The following is a 22619-nucleotide window of genomic DNA, read 5'->3' on the forward strand; positions in this document are numbered from 1 at the left end:
TGATCTGAGCTGATTTTGTTAACTAAATGGTCACATTAGTGCCAGCACAAGTGAAACGCCAGGGAGTATGGGTGGCTGGATCAGAGTAGGAGGAGAGGAGGACTGAAAGAATTGCCTTTTCCAGCGTGATCAGGCAGTCTTTGGGGAGAATAGGGATCATTTTCTGAAGTGTATATCTGATACTGTTTTCCAAAAGGTGTCCTTTGTGAAGTTGTCCTTGGAGAGACAGCAGCTAGCAATTTATTGAAAGATTGTTGTGAGGGAACAGTTCTCATAAAATTTTGACTATTATTTTTATAGTGACAGTTACTTATATCTTTCCAGTATCTCCTGAATAGTATCTCCTTTCTTCATTTTATGTTTGCATCAGATAGTTGAGGAAATTTCTAAAAGCTGTCGTTGACCAATGTGAAAGTCAAAATTATAAATCCTGTTTTATACTTAGAAATGTTTATGCTAGTTTATACTTTGAACTAGAACACCGAGGAGGTGTGACTTAATACCTTCAACCCACGCCTCCTTAGGGTTAGGTGAATTGCAGTTATCCAGTAGTCATGGCTGAAAACATAATGTAGAATTGAACTAAAATTAAACTTGAAGTTTTTTAAGCTTTATGAAGCTCATACAGATATTGTATGTTTGTGAATTCTGATTAAAAGTATTCTTGTGAAAAGTTGTTTTCAAATGTGCAATTTTCCTGAGTAGTTAAAAGAGTTTATATGCAGCAGTTTGTTTATACAGCTTAGGACTTCACCTAGAGATTGTTTGGCTTTGCTTAAATTTACTTTTTTTCTTTGTTTATATCATCTTGGAGATACTTGCCTCATCTGAGCTGCTTGAACTAAATTCATATTTTTTCTTTGAGAGAAAAACTAGAGCATTTGAAATCATCATTTTTTATTATACAGTAATTGCAGTGACAGCTTAACCTCAGTGAACCATCTTTCAAAGGTACTGCATGGTAATTTACTGTATTTCAATTATGGAACTGTAATTACGACTGACAAGAAATGAAAGAGTAGTCTGTTTGGTATGACAATAACATAGTCTGGGAAATGGCTCTGTGGCTGGATTGCTGTAGTTTAGGGATAGTTATAAATAGCTGTTTTTTACTTGCATGGTATAGACTGTCTAATAGTAAATTTAATAAGATATTCAAAAGTGAAATTTAATTAATGTTGCTCTAAGCACAAGTTCTGCTCTTCCAATTTTACTTTAAGTGATTTTGTATTGTTTTTAATTTAAGGAAAACTTATCAGGTTTATTTGGAAGTATCTTCATCTCTCTGGTGTTAGTATCCTTAATGATTTTTTAAAGCACGACATTAGCTGTATGCTTGCTGCCTGATATTCGTTTGCGAATATCATCTATGAGGAAAGTATAATCAGTCTCTGCAGGGAGAAAGACTCTACAGGAATGAGTGATCTGCTGTGATCTTATATATGATGTAAATTATTGGTCCTATAATTAATCTGGTTTATGTGCCAAAGTTAAATCAACAGAATGTTCAGCTACTGGAGACATAAGGTAGGTTGGCAGATACTGTAGAAAACATTTATTCTGCGTGATCAGAATGCAACATGGATCTGTTTCACATCACGTTAGAAACATAGTCAAGATTATCCGATGGGAGAACAGAGGAGGATGTTTCATAGGCAATTGTGTTTCATGCTCACTGATGTGGTAGTAGTGGGGTGTCTTTTTTTCTTTTTTTTTTTAAATTTTTGAGAGAGAGGGGGATTGCTATATAAGGCTCAGTGGTATGTAAGTGAATTAAGTTTTCTTTCCATTAATCTTAAGCTTTACATTTTCTTTGCTACAGTTTACCTTTCCAATTCATTTTTGTGTTTTATATTTGCTTATGTTTTTACTGAGATACCTGGATTGTTCTTTCTTTACTGCTTGTTTAATAAAACTGACTAAATTGTTTTCCATTAAACAACAGTAAAAATTTTCTGCTCCCACAACATATCTCTGTAGCATAATAAAGGCCTTTAACTTAGTAATAAATTAGTAAAGGAATGCCTCCCTAACTAAAAAGGGACTTCTTTATCACTGCAAGTCCTATAGTAGAAACAATTAAGAATCTCTCTTATTTTAAGTGTAATATAAAAATTTACATCGTTTAACCTGAACCTCCAACACATTAGGCCGGAATCGTACTCCTTAATCATGAATTTACTGTCGCAAAGGAAGAGCTGCTGTTTCAGCAAAATTTAGAACTAGCTTTTGGAATGCAATACTGTAGGCAAAAGGTTGCAGCAAACTGCAGTTCGTACTGTTCAAATTCCACTGAAATCATATCAGCTCAGAAAAATGCAACGCTAACTGCACAGCACTGTCAGATTGTTACCTGTTTTGAGAAGCAGGCTGCACAAATTACATTGTTCAGAAAAGTCTGTAACCATCACATTAAATGTACAAACTTCCACTTTGATGAGGCTTGTCTAAGCCTGACCTTGACTGACTTTTTCAGTATCCGTTACACTTCTGACCTGATCCACAAAGTGGTAGAACAGACAAACCAAATTCAGAAGCTGTTTCATTTGTCCACACACTTGAAGAGTAGACACACTTGAAGGGTAGACCACAATGAAGGTTGTGGTCATGTGAACTGTAACTGATGTGTATGTGTTAAGACATGTGGTGTGACTAAAGGGAAGAAGGAATTTTAACAGAGCAAGTGGTAGGAACAGCAAAAGGCAATAGTTACCTTTGGCATGTTACAAACTACGTATGTATTCCTTCTGTTTAAAATAAAATAATAAAAAATGTCATGTATCATAGATAAGAAGCTTTAATTTCCTTTTTTTGGATGTATATTAGGTGATTGTGAATACTGTATCTTTTCTGCCTGACCTGATAGTATCAGGTTTCTTCTTCAAAGCTAGCAGTAAAAATCTCCCACATAGATCAGAAGCCGTTTCTTTAATAGCAAAAGTTAACAAGTACTAGCTTAAGTGTTGAAAATATTATTGATATATACTGTAGATGTCTTGCTTGTAACTATGGCTTGACTTACATAGTTTAAATGTAGAATGAAACATAACTAAGCTTAGTGTACTCTGAGAACCTGTTGTGGAACAATGCTGTGCAGAACTGAACAATGGTAGCCCAAGTGCCTAAGTTATCCTAGGTAAAGTGAAGACATTAACTGATTGGGAAGCTTTGCAGAGAGGCTGTATGAAACTGGAAGTTGATTCATAAACTGATAGGTAAATTCAGTGTATATAATTATAAAATGATACACATGGAAAAAATATTTAAAATTTTACATATAAAACTAACTTCTGCCACTCTAAGGTGAAATCCTGGTGTTTTAGTAGATAGCTCTATAAAAACATCAGCTTGATAGCAATGAGAGCAGGAAAATATAGGAATTATTTGAATTTAAGAACATCATTATGCCCCTGTATATAGATATCTGTAACTTACCTGAACCTGCATCCTGAATGTTGTGTCTAGTTCTGGTTCACTTACCTCAAACAAGATAGAGTACAGTTGGAAAGGATTTAGAGAAGATGAACAAGGATTTAAAATGCCACTAATGAATTTTTCTTTTCTCTTAGCTTGAGGCAGCTGTTGCCATGTTGAGATAACACTTTTTGGTTTATATGGTAGAAGCGAGTTAGTTACTGATCTAAACTGTATAAGGTCAATGGGCAGTGGAGTGACCAGTCTAAGCCAATGTTTCCGTGGAAATTGCATCTAGTGAGATATATGAACAGTTCTTGAATGTCTTTGTGCACTCCATTAACAGCAACAAAGTTATGGTTTTAATCACTTTGGACACCTTGATAATAAACAACCTGAATCCCATATAAGAAAAATCAGTGTCATGCCCTTAAGTTAGTCTGAGTAACGGCAATCTACTTAGGCTATGTTTCTGGGTCCAAAAGTCAGCCACAAGGTAATTTACTTCTAAGTTCACTGGTACTTTGGGGATACTGAAAAGATTTAGTGGCAGAGCTGAACCAAAGGATGACAGGGATACTTATGTTTCCACTGCTGTTCATCTTTACAGTTCTTCCATTGTTTCTCTTCTGTCCTTTCATGTGTCTTTACCACCTGCAATATTGGGCATTTCTCCTTTGTACATAACCTGAAACCACTTGATGATATGAAACTCTCGGTAGGAACGTTAGTTTAGGAAGTTCCTGCTCTCCTTAGTAGCTTGTTTTTGCGTGCTGTCGAATTTTTGTGAGGCCACACGGTACAGTGGATTGATTTGGCTTACAAAGCAAAAATACTCCGTCCCCAAAGAAAACCTCTCGTTTCTTTGTTTTCTTTCTTCCTTTACTAGCCTCTAGGGTTTTGTTTTTAAGCCAGGTACATTTCTGATCTAGCTCCAGCGTGATCCCACAAGTGAGATGAGGGAAGAGAGGGTGCACAGAGGTGCATCACTATTGGAAACTTATATTGTAGAAGTGCATATGGAAAACTTGGAACATAGATTTGATTTTTTTGCTGTAAGTTTCTGTTCTGGGTATGGAAAGGAAGTTGTTTGGTAATAGCATCATTTAGGCACCCACTAAATAAAATGCTAAATGAATTATGGAATATTAGCTGTGTTGTCAACTAAAAAAATAAACATGCCACAGAAGCACACCACAGATGTAACTTGATGACTTTGTCTTCAGTGGTAAAGCTAGGATTTAAGTTCTTGCTCCTCTAGTCTTTCATTTCCATCCAATTTGCTGCTCCATTTGTTTGGTGGAGTCATATGTTTGAGTGCACCAAAAAACAAATCTGCACTGGCTTCTCCTGAAGTAATACTGTGAAAAGGAGGCTACAAACAGTGTCCCATCAAACTAAAAATAATTTTTTTAAAATTGTATTCAGAGTCAAGAAAACCTCTGAGCAAAATTGTCCTGTAAAGTTCTATTTGATTTGGATTGTATCATGTCTAAACAAGGTGGGGAAAAATGGAAAGCAGCTGCCATAAAGTCAGCGTCCTGTTGTCTTGTTACCCCTTTGTGGCTAACATAACTTTAGTTATTCATGGGGAAGACCTTGTGCTGGGCATCCTGAGGAAATACAGCTGCAAACATGATAGTACTTCTTCCCACTATGTACCATATGTCTGTCTACATCTGTTTTATTTATGATAGTCATTATAAACCATTGTTAATCCAATTCACTCAGGGCTATTTCAGTTAGTCTGGGTTTGGGGAATCTATTTATTTGGTTTCTGAAAAATGACAAGAGGTTTTAGTATCAGATATTTTATTAATATCATCACGAGGATCTCAAATCCTTATTAGCAGAAGACTAGGTATGCGTTCAGGGGGCTCGTTCTGTAAAAGTATGTGTTTGGTTGTATAAGTGTGTGGAGTGTGTGGCTGTGTAAGCCCATTCAGTAGGGTACACCATGAGCATAGAACCTGGTTAATATTTTACTCTGGTCTTTGCAACAGCTTCTGACCTTGACAAAACTGTTTGTGTGAGCCAATATGAGTATGTCATGATTACATAGCCAAGAGGATAATATGACACTGAAATAACTACTTGTTGAGAGGTTAATACTTTCCTGGCTCTAGTTATTTTAACTGTGTGAATGTTAGGCCCTACTTATTTTAGGAAATTTTATTTAATAAGTTTCATATAAAGAAGGGTTGCATTCTCAATTAAAAAATATATACATTTAAATCTTTCATTGCATTTCCTAAATCAAGACCTTAATAGTTTTGAAAAAAAATAGTACTAAGGATATGATACCACTTAGATCAGTGAAAATGTCCTGGCAAGAAAAAATCTTGTTCCTAAACTGTCCTAAGTGAATAATTTTTAAGCAGTTAATAGAATGTGTCTGGCTGAAATGGAGAGAAGAATAATCTGACCTTTTCATAAGTTTGTGCATTTGCTTACTGAGTAATCTCTTGAAGTGTAGTTGAGAATTCAGGTTGGTTACAGTGTACCTCACTGAGATAAAAACACACTGACCCTTTTAATAGGTAACTGATCATAGTTAACTTCCAAATGCGTAGTCATGTGTTGAAGCAATTAGGCCTCCTTTTGAAATGATGGGAAGAATACACATAATTAGTGCAAGGTAGAAAAGTAATAGATAAAGCCATTTAGTCTCTATTTATAGAAGCTTTCTTTTTTTATTTGGTAGACGTAATACCCCATTTTGCTTTTAAATAATTTTTACATTCCTTTTTTAGAGATGTGAGTCCATCCAGACCAACTGGATGACCATACCTGGAATGCTGGTTTCATGTGCTGTTTTTACTGAAGGGGTAATGAGTGTGTTACAGCTACCCTCAGGATTAGCTGAGGCAGGTGGGTAGACCTTAATCCCTGAGGCCATGTGAAATTTTTTAGGTACAGTTCATGAAGCTCAACATCTTTAGTCCAGCATCAAGCTTAAAATGTGACCCGTGTGACTGGATACTTAGGGTTGCCTTCAGCAGACTGTATCTCCTTTGATTCCTTAAGTGTTCTTCATTAGGAAGAAAGTGAAGGGAGCAGCCACACCATTCCCTTTTTTTTCAGGAGGTTTTGGAAGATTATCATGTTGTTTACTTTGATTCTACCAGTATGAATATATGAAAGTCTATTACTTCTGTTAAAAAAGAAAGCACCTTTTTAGGCTCTGGATCATTTTGAATGGAAATTTATTCTTTAGATTTATGCTTCAAATATGGCATTTAAAGAGTGAACAGTTAATTAGTTGAATTCAGTTTTACTCAGTTGGACTTGATTCTGAGAGAAAATTTAAAGGCTCTGTCAGAAAATTTGAATGAGTTGTGCCTAATAAACATTGAATTAGCCCAAACAGAACAATCCTAATAAACTGTGATTGAGATACTTAGCTTCCCCTCACTTCTTCCACACTACACAGAAGGGGCTGGACTCTGAAGTGCCTGTGCTACAAGGTCATTGCTGAGGGGGAATTTCACCAGCTTAAGCACCAAGTCAGCCAAAACCATTTTGTAATGATCAGTTACATAACTGCTTGTGTGTCTTTGCCAGTGTTAAGGGTGTGGTAGAAGAGAAGGTGTGGAGCCACAGAACATTTTCTGCATTCCTATCCAAGAGGTTTTTTGCTCTCCTTAAGCTGAAATGGAGTATTTCATTTGACACTCTAGGACCCCATCTGTGTGCTCTGCCTGGTTTCTTTGGGTTTGACACTGTAATGGGTGGTGGGAAAGATTTGAATGCCTTTTGTGCCGACTGAGCTTCACCTCTGATTCTTTAAGTCTGTTCACTGCTTTCACTCAGATTGAGAGTGAGATACTAGATAATTACAGTTGCCCTGTTGAGGTTGTCCCAAATCCTATGTTGTAGAAATCTTTATTGTTTTATTTAAACTTACCTTTAAACTTGGCTATTTTTAATATATTTTAAAATATTTCTGGACATGGATGTAATTATATACAAGGACAGAAAGCCAAACTTCATTAGATTCATTTATTCTCAGGCAAAATACGTGAAAGGAGATGGATGAGAAGCGAGGGAACTGAATTCCGCTGTGGATGTTCCCTTATTGAGAGTTAACTTGCTTAGGCTTGAAGCTGAAAATGAAATGCTGAGAGCTTATGAACTCCAGCAGCCATGTCATGGGCTCAGATATGCAGACTTAAGCCAGGTGAAACTTTACAAATCAGATGGACATATTAAATTAAATAGTACAATGTATGAATATGCATTCTTTCATTCTCTTCTCATCCCTCCTGTTATGAGTTAGAAGTAGCTTTGTACTTGTTAATGAAGACTTATTCTAACAGTGTATTTTATCAGCATTGTTCAGACTTTGGTCTATTCCTGCATTCAGTATACATTTTTTAAAACTTGATCTGAAAACAGAATGATATTGATTTTTTTGTGAGCTTTAATCTTCTCAAAGTGCACGTGAATTCTGTGAGTCGTGTAATTCCCATATTATGTATAGGAAAGTAAGAGGTAGAGAGATTACTGTAAAAAGAATCTATTAGTTTTGGTTGTTCAATTTGAGGTGCCTAGGACATAATGTCAAGCATTATATAGTCCTTGATACATTCAGAGTACAATTTTTGCTGACTTCAGTTGCAGCTGTGCACTTAGCACTTTGGAAACCAGACCCTAGGTCTCAAATCAAGCACACAGAAAGTTAAGGAACATGCAGTTACTGAGCGCTTCTGGAAAGTTTGGGTTAAGTGACTTGCCTCATTGCGTAGGAACCTTTTGGCAGAGACAAGAATAGAGTCCAGATCTTCTAGGGCTGCATTCAGTAACGTTGGTTGTGAAACCACTCTTTTTCTTACTGCTTCATTCATTACACTCCTTTCTATTTCTGCAGCAACAGGCTGTTTCACTGTGTAGCCTTATGTTCTCTAACTGTTATCTGCTTTGTGCAGTAAATGAGCTAGTGATCTTGCGGAGGTGCTGCTGTATGGCATCATCTAGTTAAACACTGTATAATACAAGTTGCATTCATACAAGTATGCAACTCTGAGGTGACGCCGGTGATGACATGGAGTCCTCTGCTACTTAAGCTCCCAGAGGTAAATAGGAGGTTGTAATTTTCTATCTGGCCCAATACTATTGAGGATGAGACTTTCCACAAAGATTTCACAGATATTTATTGCTGCCAGAGCAATGATGAACCACAAGAAATGTGGATTCAATTTCAGGCGCTGGAAAAAAACAGTGCTTTACCAAGTGCAACGCTCTTGCCTCTTTCTCACAACCTTTACCGCTTCTGCTCCTTTGCTTTCAATGTGCCCTTCCTCCGGTCCTGTATCTTCCTGTCTCCTTTTTCATTCTACTTAAGATTTTTGTTACAGTTATTTTGCTGTGGATCCCATAGACTCATGCAAGTTGACTTGTCATTTGGATTAAAATTGAATTACAAACTCCTTGATGAAATTTTTAATATGCAGAATAGCTACTTTTAATCATGCTATGTGACTAAAATAATTGGTTTATGAGTTTAAACTGTGACTTAATCTAGTTTAGTTTCAGGAAATTTCAGAAACTGAGCTAAGCAAATTTGAAATAAGGTCATACTAGCAGGGGTATGAAGTGGTGTTACCCTGATCAAGGTGTCTATGTCAGAAGTAGCACGGGCACAGTTACACCCCGCATTGAAGTTTATCACTGTGCCTTGCTTCCCATATTGTAAGGTGAAGTGGAATGAGTTTTAATCCTGAAAGCACAGGTTTGCCGGTATAAACCGTGTGGGTTGTGTTTCCCAAGAAAATTCAGCAGAAACATGTAACTTGCATTCCTAGTTTTCAGAATCCCTAGCTTTATCAGCAGAGTAATTCTGCAAATTTCTGTATTTATTACAGGGATGCAATGTCTGTTCAGTGAGGCAGATTCTGCAGGGCAGAAGAGGAAGTTTAAAGGACTGAAGCTAAAGTAATTAAGTAGCTTAATTACATATGCTTCTGAATGAAGTTTTCTTCATTGAGAGAAATCTTAATCTCAGTTGTATACATGCTATAAACAAGAGAATTATTGAACTATTTTAAGAGATGCATCATATTTAAAGTATTCAAAAGTGATTATAATTGCTTCAGTTACGTGAGGTGCCAGGAATATTATGTTGATTTGGCAATGTTGTGTCACATTTTACCTTCAGAGTTTATATTTGAGAAAAAACAGCGTATCTCGCATCCACCCATATCTTTATTTTGGCAGAGAAATTTTCATTCTTTTTAGCTCTAATATCAGGCCAGCCATTCAGAATCTGTACTTGCCTATAAAGCTGTCTGACTAATCCTCTAAGCTGTCTGTGCAAGGTTAATTTGACCTGATATTTCTTCAGAATTAAAATCTCTGTGAACTTTTAAAAGATTTTGATGGTTTTTGTTGGCCAAATTAGATTTTCTTTTCCTCCATGTATGATCATTGTTGCTGTTGTCAGAAACTGAATTTTCATACTTGACTTTTTTTAGAATTGGGTAACTTGTTTTATATATGGTAATTTGAGTCCCTGGTACTAAAGTGATGCCTTGATTTGAGGGCTGTATGAAATTAATGTTCCATATTTAGTATCAGTAGTAAGATACTGCTGTAATGCAGAGATATAATCACCTTGGTCTTTTAATAATGGTAATTATCCATTTCTTTTGAACAGTAATTTGCATTAGGACTTTGTCAACATCTTATTATCTACTTTTAGTTTGATAGTCCTAAGGATAAATTCAGTCACTGATATTAGGATTGAACTCAATTGTAGGGATTTCAAATAATTTTTTTTATGTATGAGTCAGTGTATACGTGTACCATGTATCAGCACCAGTGCTGGGCTGATAAGTAATGCTGGTACACATGCAGACAGAGGCATTTTCTGAATTGCCCCTTTATGTGGCACTATGACAAAAACAGAAAGCAGAAGCTGTTCTATTATGTGGGAGAAGCATCTTAAACTCTTATTGCAAATAATTTGTAACTGGAAATGTTCACAGTTAACAGATGATAAGTAGACACTGTCTTATAGTAAGGGGCATATGTGTATCATCTGTTTTGTTTGCCTACACCTATATTGGTATATTTATATTTGCTCTGTGTCTGTGTATCGCATTAAACATACCTCTGCAAGCACCAATGCTATATGGATATCTAAGTTCGTTTGAGTGTCTACGCAAAATTTGACAGTGCCTTGAGTGAATTTGATTTCAAATACTTGAAATTAAATTGATGCAACTGTGCAAGACCAGTGTTATTTTAGAAATGCAGTATATCCTGTATTTATTTCTTATGAGAGGAAATAAATAGAGCATCTAGCATGGTAACTTCTGAGTTTTCAATGGCAGATCTTGTACTTAATACCATATTTACTCATACTTCCTATGATTTTGCCCTCTTCAGCTATGGCTTATATTCAGTAGTGTGAGACATTTAGTGAAAGAAATCAGTACCTCCTAAATCCAACTTTTACTTCTCAAATATCCTTCCTTCAGGAGAACTGAGCACCTGTATAACCATGCTAATACAAATGTAGATTGTTATCTTCAAGCAGTCCCAGAGGACTTTGCGCCTGTGGGACCTCATCATTACAACTATGCTTGCTTGCTTCTAGTATGACTGCTTTGGTCTTCTGTTTCTCTTTTCAGCTTTTTCTCAGCAATTTGTAGTTCATTGCCAACTTAATTTATCTACTTAATTTATCTACTTCTCACCTAACGACCGTAGCTTAACTCTGCTGATGAGGCTTGTTCGGTCTTCAAACATGAATTTAAATGCGATAAAACTACATTTTGAGAAAGCATAATGAAATATTTCATGTATTCAAAAAATAAGTGAGAAGTTGTGAACATGTATATAAGAAGTCTGCAAGGATGTGGCTGTTAAGAGGAAGGTATTATCCTTTCATGGATAGAAGAGATGGGAATCTGATTGGGAAACAGACTACATGTAGAGAGGAGAAGGCATTGAATGCTCAGGAAGACAGAGTGAAGACAGACAGATTGGAAGAAAAGACAAACTAAAACGCAGGCAAGCAAAAGTGACAAGGCAGATGCTATAGGGCTTTTGCCTTAAAAATAACTCCACAATTTAATAAGTTGATTCACTAAAACATGTTGCCACAACAAGCAAGTGACAGTAAGAAGGTATAAGCATGCCTTATATACCAAAGGGAAGAAACTGCAGTCTTGGAACTGAGATATGTTAATTTAAGATCTGAAGAGTCCACTTCAACGCTTGATAATTTTTTTCCCTGTTTTTTTTTGGGGGGGAGGAGGGAGTATGGCAACTATGTCTGAATATACAGTAGTTCATTCCAAATTTTGTCTTCAAGAATCTTGCTTGACCAGTTTTATCTGTTATGTGCTTTGCATGTGTTTACATACATAATCACATTTCAGCTCTTTGAAGAGTGCAATCCACAATGCAGTGAACTAAAGATCATATATTATAATTAGATGACATTTGTTAGAATTTAATATTGAATTTAAGTAAGTACTTTCTGACCTTTCTACAGTTCTGTTGCTGGAGATTTAATTTGTATACCCTTAGTTAAAATGATTACCAAAATTTTTCCAGCATCCACAAATACCAAATGTAGCAGTGTAAACGCTTTATGAATAGGAAACAATAGCAATCATTAATTGATGTAGTGTCATTGTGCCTTGAGGACTTTATGTTAACTGGTGTCATTTGTGTGCAGTACCACTACAGTTAGGTTATGTTTGGAGTAAAGGGTACAGATGCACAACATGATTTATGTGTGTGAAGTTTACCTGTGTGGGCAAAAAAGATGCACTTTTTCAGTTGTGCTTACTAGCCCCACAGCGTTCAGTTCTGCTTTTGTGCTCTTCAGGCTAACTCACTCTAACTTCATGCGTTTGCAAACAACATTCAGTGAATTTTTGAATGTGTGAGTTGGTCACTGAATTTTAAATGAAAGATGTGCCTTTCTGCTTCTGTAGACAGAATCAAAGAGGTTAGGATTACCACTGGCTGTTAGTAAATACCATCTTTGCTCAACCTTAAACTGTCTATGCTGTTGCCACTTTCAGTTTTAGCGTATGCAATGCAATAATTGCCATTCCAAATTTATCAACATATATAGTAATTTTTCTGTAGTTTCAGTGCAGTGGTTTTTATATCTTCTCCTGGCATGGTTTATTAGAGAAATTTCATGCAGAACTTAGTGGGTCATTTCTTCTGGGCCATCTCTAATGACAGAGCAGTAAATTTAACATACTGTCTCTGCGTGAGTAATTTTGCCTTCTAGTTGCTTGGGCCTATCTATGGCCATAGTGTTCGCTGCCCACGTAATAGGGTTCTGCAGCCAAAGATCCCTCTTCGGTTCAGCAGTGTCCGTGTATGATTTGATAGGTGCCGCTCTGAAGCGTATGTAACTGTTCGATAGGGTTCTCTACGCACAGCTTCTCCCATGTTGGTGTACAAGTGCTTGTTTTCTTTGTGTATCCTTTCTAATGATACCCAGGCTATCTTCTGTCACTTTTATCTGTCCTCCCAAGAGGAGATCCAGAGGGGAGGTAGAAGGTAATGAGGAAGGCAGGATAAGACTAGTAGTGGAAAAAAGGAGAAGGGAAGAGACGTGGAGTTTTGTGATACTTTAAGTTTATGTGATAATATGCTACAGGATACGGAATGTATTGCCAAAAGCTGTTATAATCTAGGAGCTTCGTTTGTGCCAGTGGAGAGCTCTGCATGTGATCCTAATCAAATTGCTTACACTGGGGATTAGTGAAGATAGGCTTTTTTGTTTTTATGTAAACCCTGCCATGTAATTTAACTCATTTGGAGTAAGTGATGCTACATATGCACTATCTTCTCAAAGAACATCTAGGTGATTCTCGTGTGGTTTGACTTTGTTAAAATTTCACTATCAAATTGAAGATATGTATATATTGTTTTTTCTAATATCATCCTGAATGAAATTCAGAAGGTGATCCTCCGTGCGTTGTGTATAGTACTACTGTCTCAGGGTAAACTGATAGGATAGATGCTTCTGTGTTTCTTTTCAGTCTCATCCAGAAAAAGTTTAAAAAATGATGAAGTAATACTGTACTGCCACATTTGAATTTCAAAGAAAACTTCTCCTACTCTCCCTACAAACTATGTAAGAAAAATGTCCACAGTTCAATTACAATTAAAAGTGACGCTCCCCATATGTAATAACAGAGTTTTCCTAGCATCTTGAAAAAGTACGCATATATATTTTATTGGTACCTTTTAAGACATACCCCGTTAGGGTATAAGAAAAGAATTTTGTACTTAATGCATCAGGGAATGTGTTTGGGAACAGTTCACTCATGTGAAAGTATAACCCTGGTAAAGATGCCAAGGTCATTAGAGACCTGTGGAGATCTGCTGATTAAGTGCTGGTCACACAGGCAGCCAGAACTTTAGGCACATACACACCCAATTTATTTCCAAGGTTTTAAGGAAGGTTAGCGAAGGCAGTACTTGGAACTTGCCCTTTATACTTTGCTACCTTTTATAAAAGTTCAGCTTGCATCTTGCTAAGTTACTGAAATGCATAATGAAAGAGGTGAAAGAATACCAGCTAGTTTAATTTGAGTGTCTGAAATGGTATCTTACAATAGGTACAGGAAAAGACAGTTTAGAGTAGACCTCTATATATGACTGCATCAATGTAGGCTGGACTTAATTTTGAACCTGTTCTGTTAAATATGTATATGTATATGCATGGGTTTTGTTTGTTTGTATTCTGTGCGTGTATGTGTACTTTCTTCTGAGTAAATAATGCTTCCTGTGTGGGGAAAGTAGCGTGTAACGTGGCAGATGAGGTGCTGGATTGGTCAGGTACAGCGTGGCTCTGCAGTGGTGCTCGCCTCCGGTGCAGCCTGTGTAGGCGGTTGGGTGAAAAAGAACAGACAAATCAACATTCCTGTCGCTGAGCTCCCCAGCATGCCCCAGCTGCTTTCACTCTGCTCCAAAACTGGGAAAGGAGACAAAAAAGGAGCCACTGATGGAGTGCTTGCTAATTAGTAAATCTGCGCTGTATGCAAAAAGCAAAAATTAAAAGAATATATAACTGCTATTGAAAAGTATGTGAGAACGTAAAGCATCAAGAGAGATCTGTTTCAGAGCTTTTTAAGCAGTCATATACTCAGAAAAAACAAATTTTTTCAGTATTTTTGAAAGACTAAAACTTGTCAGCCTGCTTATGTTGCCAGTTTTTGTATGAGTTCATTGACCCTGTAGACAGTCTGAGTGGTCTCTGAGTTACTGCTCTATCAAACTAATTTGCATGTTTTTAAAGCTGTTGCTTGCTAGAAAACAATCTAGTGAGGGTGCAGTTTGTAAACAGCCGCTTATATAACATTGCTTAAGCCTGGTTTAGGGGGAGGGGGAGAACTGGGAACTACAATCACAAGTAACATAACGGAAAAGTGTGACAAGTGGTTTTCATATTTCCATGAAATATTTTACAAAGTAGTTAATTACAAAGATGCACCAAATGATTTATTTTGTTTTCACTCGGATAAGCATGACTTCACATGCAGAAATGTTATGCTTCAGTAATTAATGGATAATTACCCTTTGCCGCCAGATGCTGTCGAGGCCAAAGGTATAAATGGATTCAAAAAAGAATTAGAGCAGCTAATGGATGATGCATTCATACAGGAAGAACAGCGGAAGCTGGGAGGGTGCAATAGGGAAAGGCTTGTGCTTGTACTTCCTGTTCTTTCTTCCATAAGCACCTGCTGTGGCTGCTGTTGGAGATGATACTAGTCTGGATTGACCCACATGGTAGTTCTGGTGTGCTTATTATTCTTTAAGGTCTTACTGCGGAAGGCAGTGGGTCTATACATGAGAACGGGATCTTGTACAGAGCACTGCTTCAGATCAGACCTTGAATGCAGAGGAGCAAGAATTACAAATTTTATCTCAGATTTTGTCTCTTCCCTCCTTTGGAGGGGTTTCTGACTGACAGAGGTTAGATCCTTTCAGCTCTTACTCCATAGAAATAAATGTTTACACACACATACCAAGTCAGTGTTATAGTGTAGCAGTACAGTATAGTAAAACAGCATAAACATACTTTCATTCACAGTTTCCACAGTAGCATTTAAGTGTAGAATTTAAATGTAACATGGGAAAAGTAGAGCCTTCTAAACGGTAGGGCATATTTTAGAGAGATTAAGTGGTGAGACTAAGGTGGTGGTTAGCTCTGAAAAGTTACATCCTGCAGTCATTTGCCCTGCCAAAAAGTCTATCACCACATATGATAAATTATGTGATGAATAGTTTATTATAATTTTGTCCTTGTGCTGTATATTGATTTCAGTTTCTGAAAAAATATACAAAGCATATCTTTTTGAACAGGAATTGAACTCAGTAGCTAAACTCCTTCCATCCTCAGACAGCAGCTGAAAACCAAGCAGAACTCCTTCAGAATAAGTACAGTGCAGTTTGAACGCTACGCAGATAAAGCTGCACCAATACCATTGTAGGGTATTCCCAGCCTCTGCTTCCTGTTCCTGCCCATTCACCATCTGCTCTGCTGTGTTCACACAACAGTTTGTGGGACCATATTTTGGAATGGGTTGTGGCGTTTTTCTGGTAAGCATCCCCCTCCTCCCCCTTCTGAGGGGAAAGATTTCTTTGTATGTTTGAAAAAAACCCAGCTGATTCTGTTCCTTAGAGCTGGTTCACAGTGCAGCCCCACAGATAGTTGTGTGGATGTAAAGGGTGATTGCTTGGTGTTTGACCTCCTCAAAGGCCCACATGGCTCTTGATATCTGTTAGGTTACCTGGAAATACATAAGAATGGGATTTGATAATGAAAATATTCTAGGGCAATAAAAAGGAAGATGTTAAGGTAAGAATGTGTGGATGAGAGACATGACACCATAGAGAGGTTGTGTGTTACTTTAGCATGTACCTATGCATGAGAGGAGAAAAAAAATTCTTTGTGGATCTTCCTGCAGTAATCTGAGTAATGAAACAGTTTTCTAATACATACAGATTATAACATTAATTCCTCTGGACATTTTAACAGTATAACCAATTTGTATTTGCTGTGGTGCCATGGTGAAACTTCTGTTGGGAAACGTCATCAGTTATTTTTGCCTTTTTTTTGTTTTTAAACATTACATAATTTGTCTTCACTAGAGTGCTGCTATCCTTGAGAGTGAAAGAAATGCTGCAGAAGAAATGCGCAATAGTATAGAAAATCAAGTCAAAGAGCTGACTGAGGAAAATGAACAGTTGAAGAGAGCAGTTGATGAGCTAGAGAGAAAAAATAAAGAGTTGTACAACCAAATCAATAATATGAAAGGAGAAGAAGATGCAGCAAAGGAAAAAATAAAGAAATATGAGGTACGTCAAGAAAACAAGCCCCTGAAGTAGCCTCCTTCCTGTTTATGATGTGGTCAATACGTTGTAGGAGAACCAAAGCTGAAAAGTAAGAGAATGGGCAATGTCATTTAGAAAGCTAAGCAAAGCCTTGGTTTTCAAGAAGCGGGATGCAGTTTACTGACAGATATAGTAAAAATTTCTCCAGTAAAAAGCAGTGTAAAAGCAAGTCTTAGCTTGGAAAAGGGAATATTAATGATAGGCAACAGTAGGCGTAGTTTATAGGTCAGTTTATAGGTGAGAGTTGCCATGTGGATATCTGGAAATGGAAAGTACAAGGAAGCCAGTGAATGTATTGCTAAGTATTTGCAGTTTTGTGTGCACTACTTAAGTGGTACTGGTTGACTGTAGGTCTTCTGATGTCAGGTTAATACCTTTCTGAATACATCAAATCGTATCGTTGCAGGAAGAGAAGCAACAATTAGAAGAAGCTTTGAAACGTGCTGGAAACGAGGAAAAAGAGTTGATGGTGTTAAAAAAGTCTTTGGAAAGCCAACTAGAAGATATGCAGGTCAGGACAAGAGCAATCTTGGAATATTTAACTTTTAAAATTTCCTGTTTGTTTTCCTGAGTCACCATTACTTTCTGCAGAATAAAGTCACATTCTTTTTGAACTACCTTTTCTTGTAAGTCCCAGTCTCACTGCAATGTTCAAATATTTCCTGAAGCGTAGCATCATCTGATTAAAGTTGTTTTCTTGCTGAAGTTTTTTTCCCTTTAATGGATCTAGTGAAATTTGAGGGAGATAAATCACAGAATGAACTGTGTAGGGTTTTATAGATCTGTTTTTATAATTTTGAATGATCGTTCAACTTTGGCTGTGTTGCCAATATCTATTTACATGCAAAAGAAAGAAAGGGTGGTATACTTGAATATAAATTAAAATATAAGTAGGAGACACAAAGATCAGCAAAGTGGCTGCTCTGTTTTATTTTTATGAGCCTGTCTTATTTGCAAATGTTGCATGGAACTGGTATAGTTCATCTCAAAACCACAGAAATTTAACACTTATCATAAGGACTAGTAGCCTCTGAAACTGTTTATGAAGTCCTGTTTTCACCTTGGTCCTTCTGCTACCCAGGATCCAGGAAGGGATACGCTCCCTCCCAAATTAGCCCTGAAATGAGTTGCGCGGAAAGTGTGGCTCTTTCAGAGTAGTGGAGAGGGATGTTGGCGACATTGTGTAGGGGTAAAGACAGAAGGATTCAGATGGGGTGAAAATTCAGATGTATTTAGTAAGGAGAGAAACGTGAATAAATCTTAGACCTGCCCTTGTTGAGATCATATCTCATATCTGAAAAAGGTGCAAACTGAAAAGGTGCAGTCTTCATAATTCACCTTTTACATGTACTGAAAAAGCATTTGTTTCTACAGTGTTAGATAGTTTAAAATTCCCCTGCTGTTACTTCTAAAAGCAGAGTTTTTAAATGATTCTATCAGACACAAATGTAAGGTTATACATGTTACTAAAAACGCTTTTTAAAATTGAATGGCTATTTTTCCTTGTTGTCTGCAACACAAATTTTACGTTACTGTTCTAGAATTTTGAAAAAGAAACTTGTCTACCAGTGGATAATAAATCAAGAGAAAATTGTGATGTTCAGTTAATTAGGGTAAACTGAAAAAAAAAATCAAAAAAAGAAAATGAGATTATGTGTTTAAGATGATATCTGCTTCAAGAATATAAGGTGTTAACGGTACAAGTAAGGATATTTTATTTCTACAAAATGACATTTTAAACCTAACATTCTTTGAAAGTAAATAATTGGGATGCCTTATTTCATTCATCCCTTGAATGAAATGATCCCATTTCATTCATGGTTTTTGTTTTTAAATCTCTATCTGTTCTACCTCACTGGTTCTCCAAATTTGATTGTATGTTTCACTGATAGTCTGCACAGTCACAATAGATGGCCCATTGCTCATCAGTAGCTTGGATTTAGCCCTTTGTTCAAAGTTCTCCCTTTTTCACTAGCAAGAGGACCTTCCTACACACCATGAATCAATGCACCATGTGTATTTCCTGGCTCTTGACTAGCTTTGGACCAAGGTGCTTGAAAAGTATGTTCTTGCCTTTCTCTTTACCCGCCTTCTAGGCCCTCATGCCAAATTATGCTGCCTCCTGGCTGGGTCTCCAAATTAAAGAATGCTAAGAAAGGTGACAGATTAAAAAAAAAAAAAAAGTCTGTCATGTCACTTTACATATCAGTTATGCCAGACTTCTGGTACACCAAGTTTAGTCCTCTATTTCTGTTTCTGCACTATTCGTGTCCACCAGATGGCAAGCCCTAACAGACTTCAGGATGTAATGAGCTGTCCCATGTGTTTGGAACAATTCAGCCTTTCTATCTTTAGAGTTGTACTTGTTTTCATGAACAGTGTTCTGCAGTATGTTGATTTAGCCTTGTATTACCTTTGACAATTTAGACCACAAACTCTGGCATAGTAATAATGCTTATCACAGTGGAAACTTAATTCCTGACTGGCCCATCTTGCTTTTTTATGTGATGCAAATAACTTTTAATGATAGATTAACATAACGAAGACAGTGGAAATGTGAATAGAATCCTAACAGTTATGGTAAACATAGCAAAATCTGTTCTTTCTTCATCCTAGATCTGTACTCAGAAAAATTAAGGCTGGAATACACATAAGTGATTATCATAGACAATTAGTTTTAATGATTTTTGTCCAAAATCACTCTTAGTATAGATTGCAATTTTATGATGCGCAAGCACTTTTTTAAAAGTATCATAACCTCTACTTTAAACCTTGTTTTGTGATGGCCTCCTTTTTGTAGTCCGCTGCTCAAAAATGTGAAATACATTTTAAAATTTTTGCAACCTTGGGAACACTTTTGGAAATTTCTTGAGAACTCCTTTAGGAAAGAAAATATATAAATATAATTGTTATGCAACTTAACTGTAAAATACATGATACTGCAATATATTTAAAAAATGTTAACTGTACGAACATTTTGAATGGTAGTGCCAAGTATTCTGTGTTTGTTAAATTAAATGATCAGAATATAGCATTCTTTCCATGGGTAGAAAGTATGGAAGTTATGTCTTTGTTGTACTAAATAACTGCAGACAAATAGAGTTAGTGCTGTCCATTGAAATGCATTTTTAATGTTCAGTTATCAATTAAAAGACATTCTTTTGTAAAGAGAAGGTTCGGCTAATATTGTTTGGAAAAAATAGTGCAAGTGCTATAATAATTTTTGGCTGCTGCAAAAACAAAGATTAGGCTGAACACTGAGTGTTAATTTACTACTTTATTTTCCCCTGTTTTGTTTTCTTTCCTTCTTTGGGTATGTGGAAACATTGAGTGTATTTCATTGTCATTTTATGGCTCCTTGTCTTCTAGACTAACTACCCACTGACCTGAAATCGAGAAATACTTTTGCAGAGTTAGCCTTACTTGCACTGAAGTAACATGCAAACTTCTTCACAAAATAATTGATTGCTGGTACAGGTTGGTTTTAAATTGGCAACTGACAAACTGTTGGCTTGAGTTGTGGTTATGTTGTAACTGAAAGGCCAGTCAATTCCAGTTAACAATATTCAAGGATTTTTGTATGTGAAGGGAACTCGAATTAGAAGTCATACTTGAGTTATACTCAACTTGAATAGACTGTTAAGTTGTCCTATAGGATATTTCACAATTCAGTTATTGAAATTCTGTGAAATACATTCAAAGGCTAGGCACTGAGGAAACTGAAATGTTTGGATAGTCAGTAGCAAGATTTTCATTTCATCAGCCTTTTTAATACTTAAGAAAAATGACATAAATAGAAGTTCTGTTGTTTCTAGCATCTCTCTTAAGTATATTAGGCTAGACATGCTAATTTTTAAACAGTATTTTTCTTTTCTTTTTGTCAGCTAATCTAGAAAAGGGAAATACCATGTCCTAGTTTGTCAGTCAGAAACTGCATAAGACGTGCTATTTTCCCTGCAAGTGTTACAGGAATACAGTAGTGTCTGTTGTAGTATAAAATGTTTTTTCTAATTAAAACAAGATCATTTCTATTGCATTGCTCAGTTTTCATTGGGAATATTTTTACCCTACACACATGTTATCAAGTTGCCAGCTGGCTACATTTTAGCAAAACAGCTAGGGTCTTGTCATACTTTGGTAATCTTATTACTTAGAGAATAAATGTTTTCTTGGCATGATAGTTTGCTGAATAGTATAGATCTTAATATGGATACCTATTAAACAGATTATAAGAAGAAAATTATGCAGAACTGTGGGGAAAACCCACCACTTCCAGCCAAATAGAATTCGTCAAGCCCAGAGAACGATTGGCTATTACCCACTTCTCCCAGGAGCATAATTGTGCTCAGCGTGCATGTCAACCAGCGGATTGTGCATTAATAATCTGTTAGTCTCGGAGAGAAAGAACAATGGTGTACATTTTTTTCAGCCGTGTACTTGTCTGTATACACAGAGAAACCTTTGCATTCTCCAGTCACTAGTAAATGTAGTGAAGGGGAGGCTGGAGCATGATAGGATCTCTACTGCACCCAGGAAAAGCTTAGTCTTGTAACTCTTATTGCACATCAGATGGCTCAGCAGATGCTGGTGCATCATGAGAGAGAGGGAGGGACATGAGAGATTTTAACAGTTGAGGGCGAATGAGAGCATGAAGCACCTGAACTTCAGATCCTATGCTACTCTGGAACAAAATTGAACAAGCTAAAAATAAATTTAGCAAAACTGAAACTTTCCCCTTGGAAAAAGTTGATTATCTAGGAATTGCATTTTCCATCAGAATAATTACAATCACAAATTTAGTGTCTTTAATTTTTAGTAATGTGCTTAGGATTGATTTTTCCGGTCCTTCCCAGTAATAAACTGAAAAGAGGAAGGAAATGGATAGATGCAATGTGTGGAAAGGATACGATTTTTTTTAGGATGCCAGAATATAACCCACAGGAGAAAAAGCTGAATTTCAAACTCCGGGGTCTCAATCTGCTACATATCTGAAAATAAGGCAAAAGTTAGCATGATGTGACCTAATGAAAATTGAGGTGCTTGTGTCCGAGCCCTTCTTTACTGGCTTCTATAATTACAGTATTTATTCACATCTGTTACTAACTTGTAAATTGCCCTAGTTGGTAGAAGAACTGTTATCTGATATCAGTGATGGATCTTTGTTGATAATTCTGAAGTACAAAGAGTGACCAGATTTACTCTGATGTTTACCTCCCTTTTCAGCATATTGCAAATGCAGAACAACTTCCCGCTGGCACCGTTATTCTGCCACAGTATATTTCACTGATCTTTGTCTGCACAGTTTGTTTCTGAAGGATGTGTAAACAAACTGTAAAGTTAAATGATCTGTGAAAGACTGATGGAGGGGAGCATATGAGGTTTTTATAGCCTGTTGGAATATGGAACATTAGCAGGGTCCCAAGACTGCAGCAGTTTTTAGCACTGAAGTGCTAAAGCTGAACCTTTTCAAGGTTCTTAAAGCCTGCGGTGTCAGCTAAATTAATTCTGTGGTAGAATTAGGCTTTGCAGAACGGCATCTAGTAGCCCCCATCGTATTTTAAGATAATGTGTCTACTGCTTTGGCATTTGCCCTTAACTCCTGTTTGTATCAGAGCTGTCTTTATTTTAATGGGTTAAAATACTGAAATATGGGAATCCATAAGAGATTCCAAAAATCTAAAAAAACCTCCATCTTTTAACGTTTGACGATGTTCTTCCTTTTCTCTTACAACAGTATAATTTTATTTCAGATTATAATCTACGAAGCCTATGGAAATGCTAATGTGTTTGTTACCTTTAAAAATACTTTAAATGTGAAAAGTAAG

At 36.6% G+C, this 22619-nt stretch overlaps 1 protein-coding gene across 8 annotated transcripts in view; it reads left to right on the forward strand.

Moving 5' to 3' along the window:
• The window catches only part of CGNL1 (cingulin like 1), a 70857-nt gene that overhangs the window by 27395 nt on the left and 20843 nt on the right, over positions 1-22619 (forward strand). For all 8 annotated transcript variants that reach the window (XM_068959084.1, XM_068959088.1, XM_068959085.1 and 5 more), the window contains 2 exons: positions 16552-16758; positions 17201-17305. In XM_068959084.1, coding sequence (XP_068815185.1) covers positions 16552-16758; positions 17201-17305 — 312 coding nt within the window. The remainder of the gene's footprint in view (positions 1-16551; positions 16759-17200; positions 17306-22619) is intronic.

This window comes from Struthio camelus, chromosome 12, assembly GCF_040807025.1.
Source record: "Struthio camelus isolate bStrCam1 chromosome 12, bStrCam1.hap1, whole genome shotgun sequence".
Taxonomy (NCBI): Eukaryota; Metazoa; Chordata; class Aves; order Struthioniformes; family Struthionidae; genus Struthio; species Struthio camelus.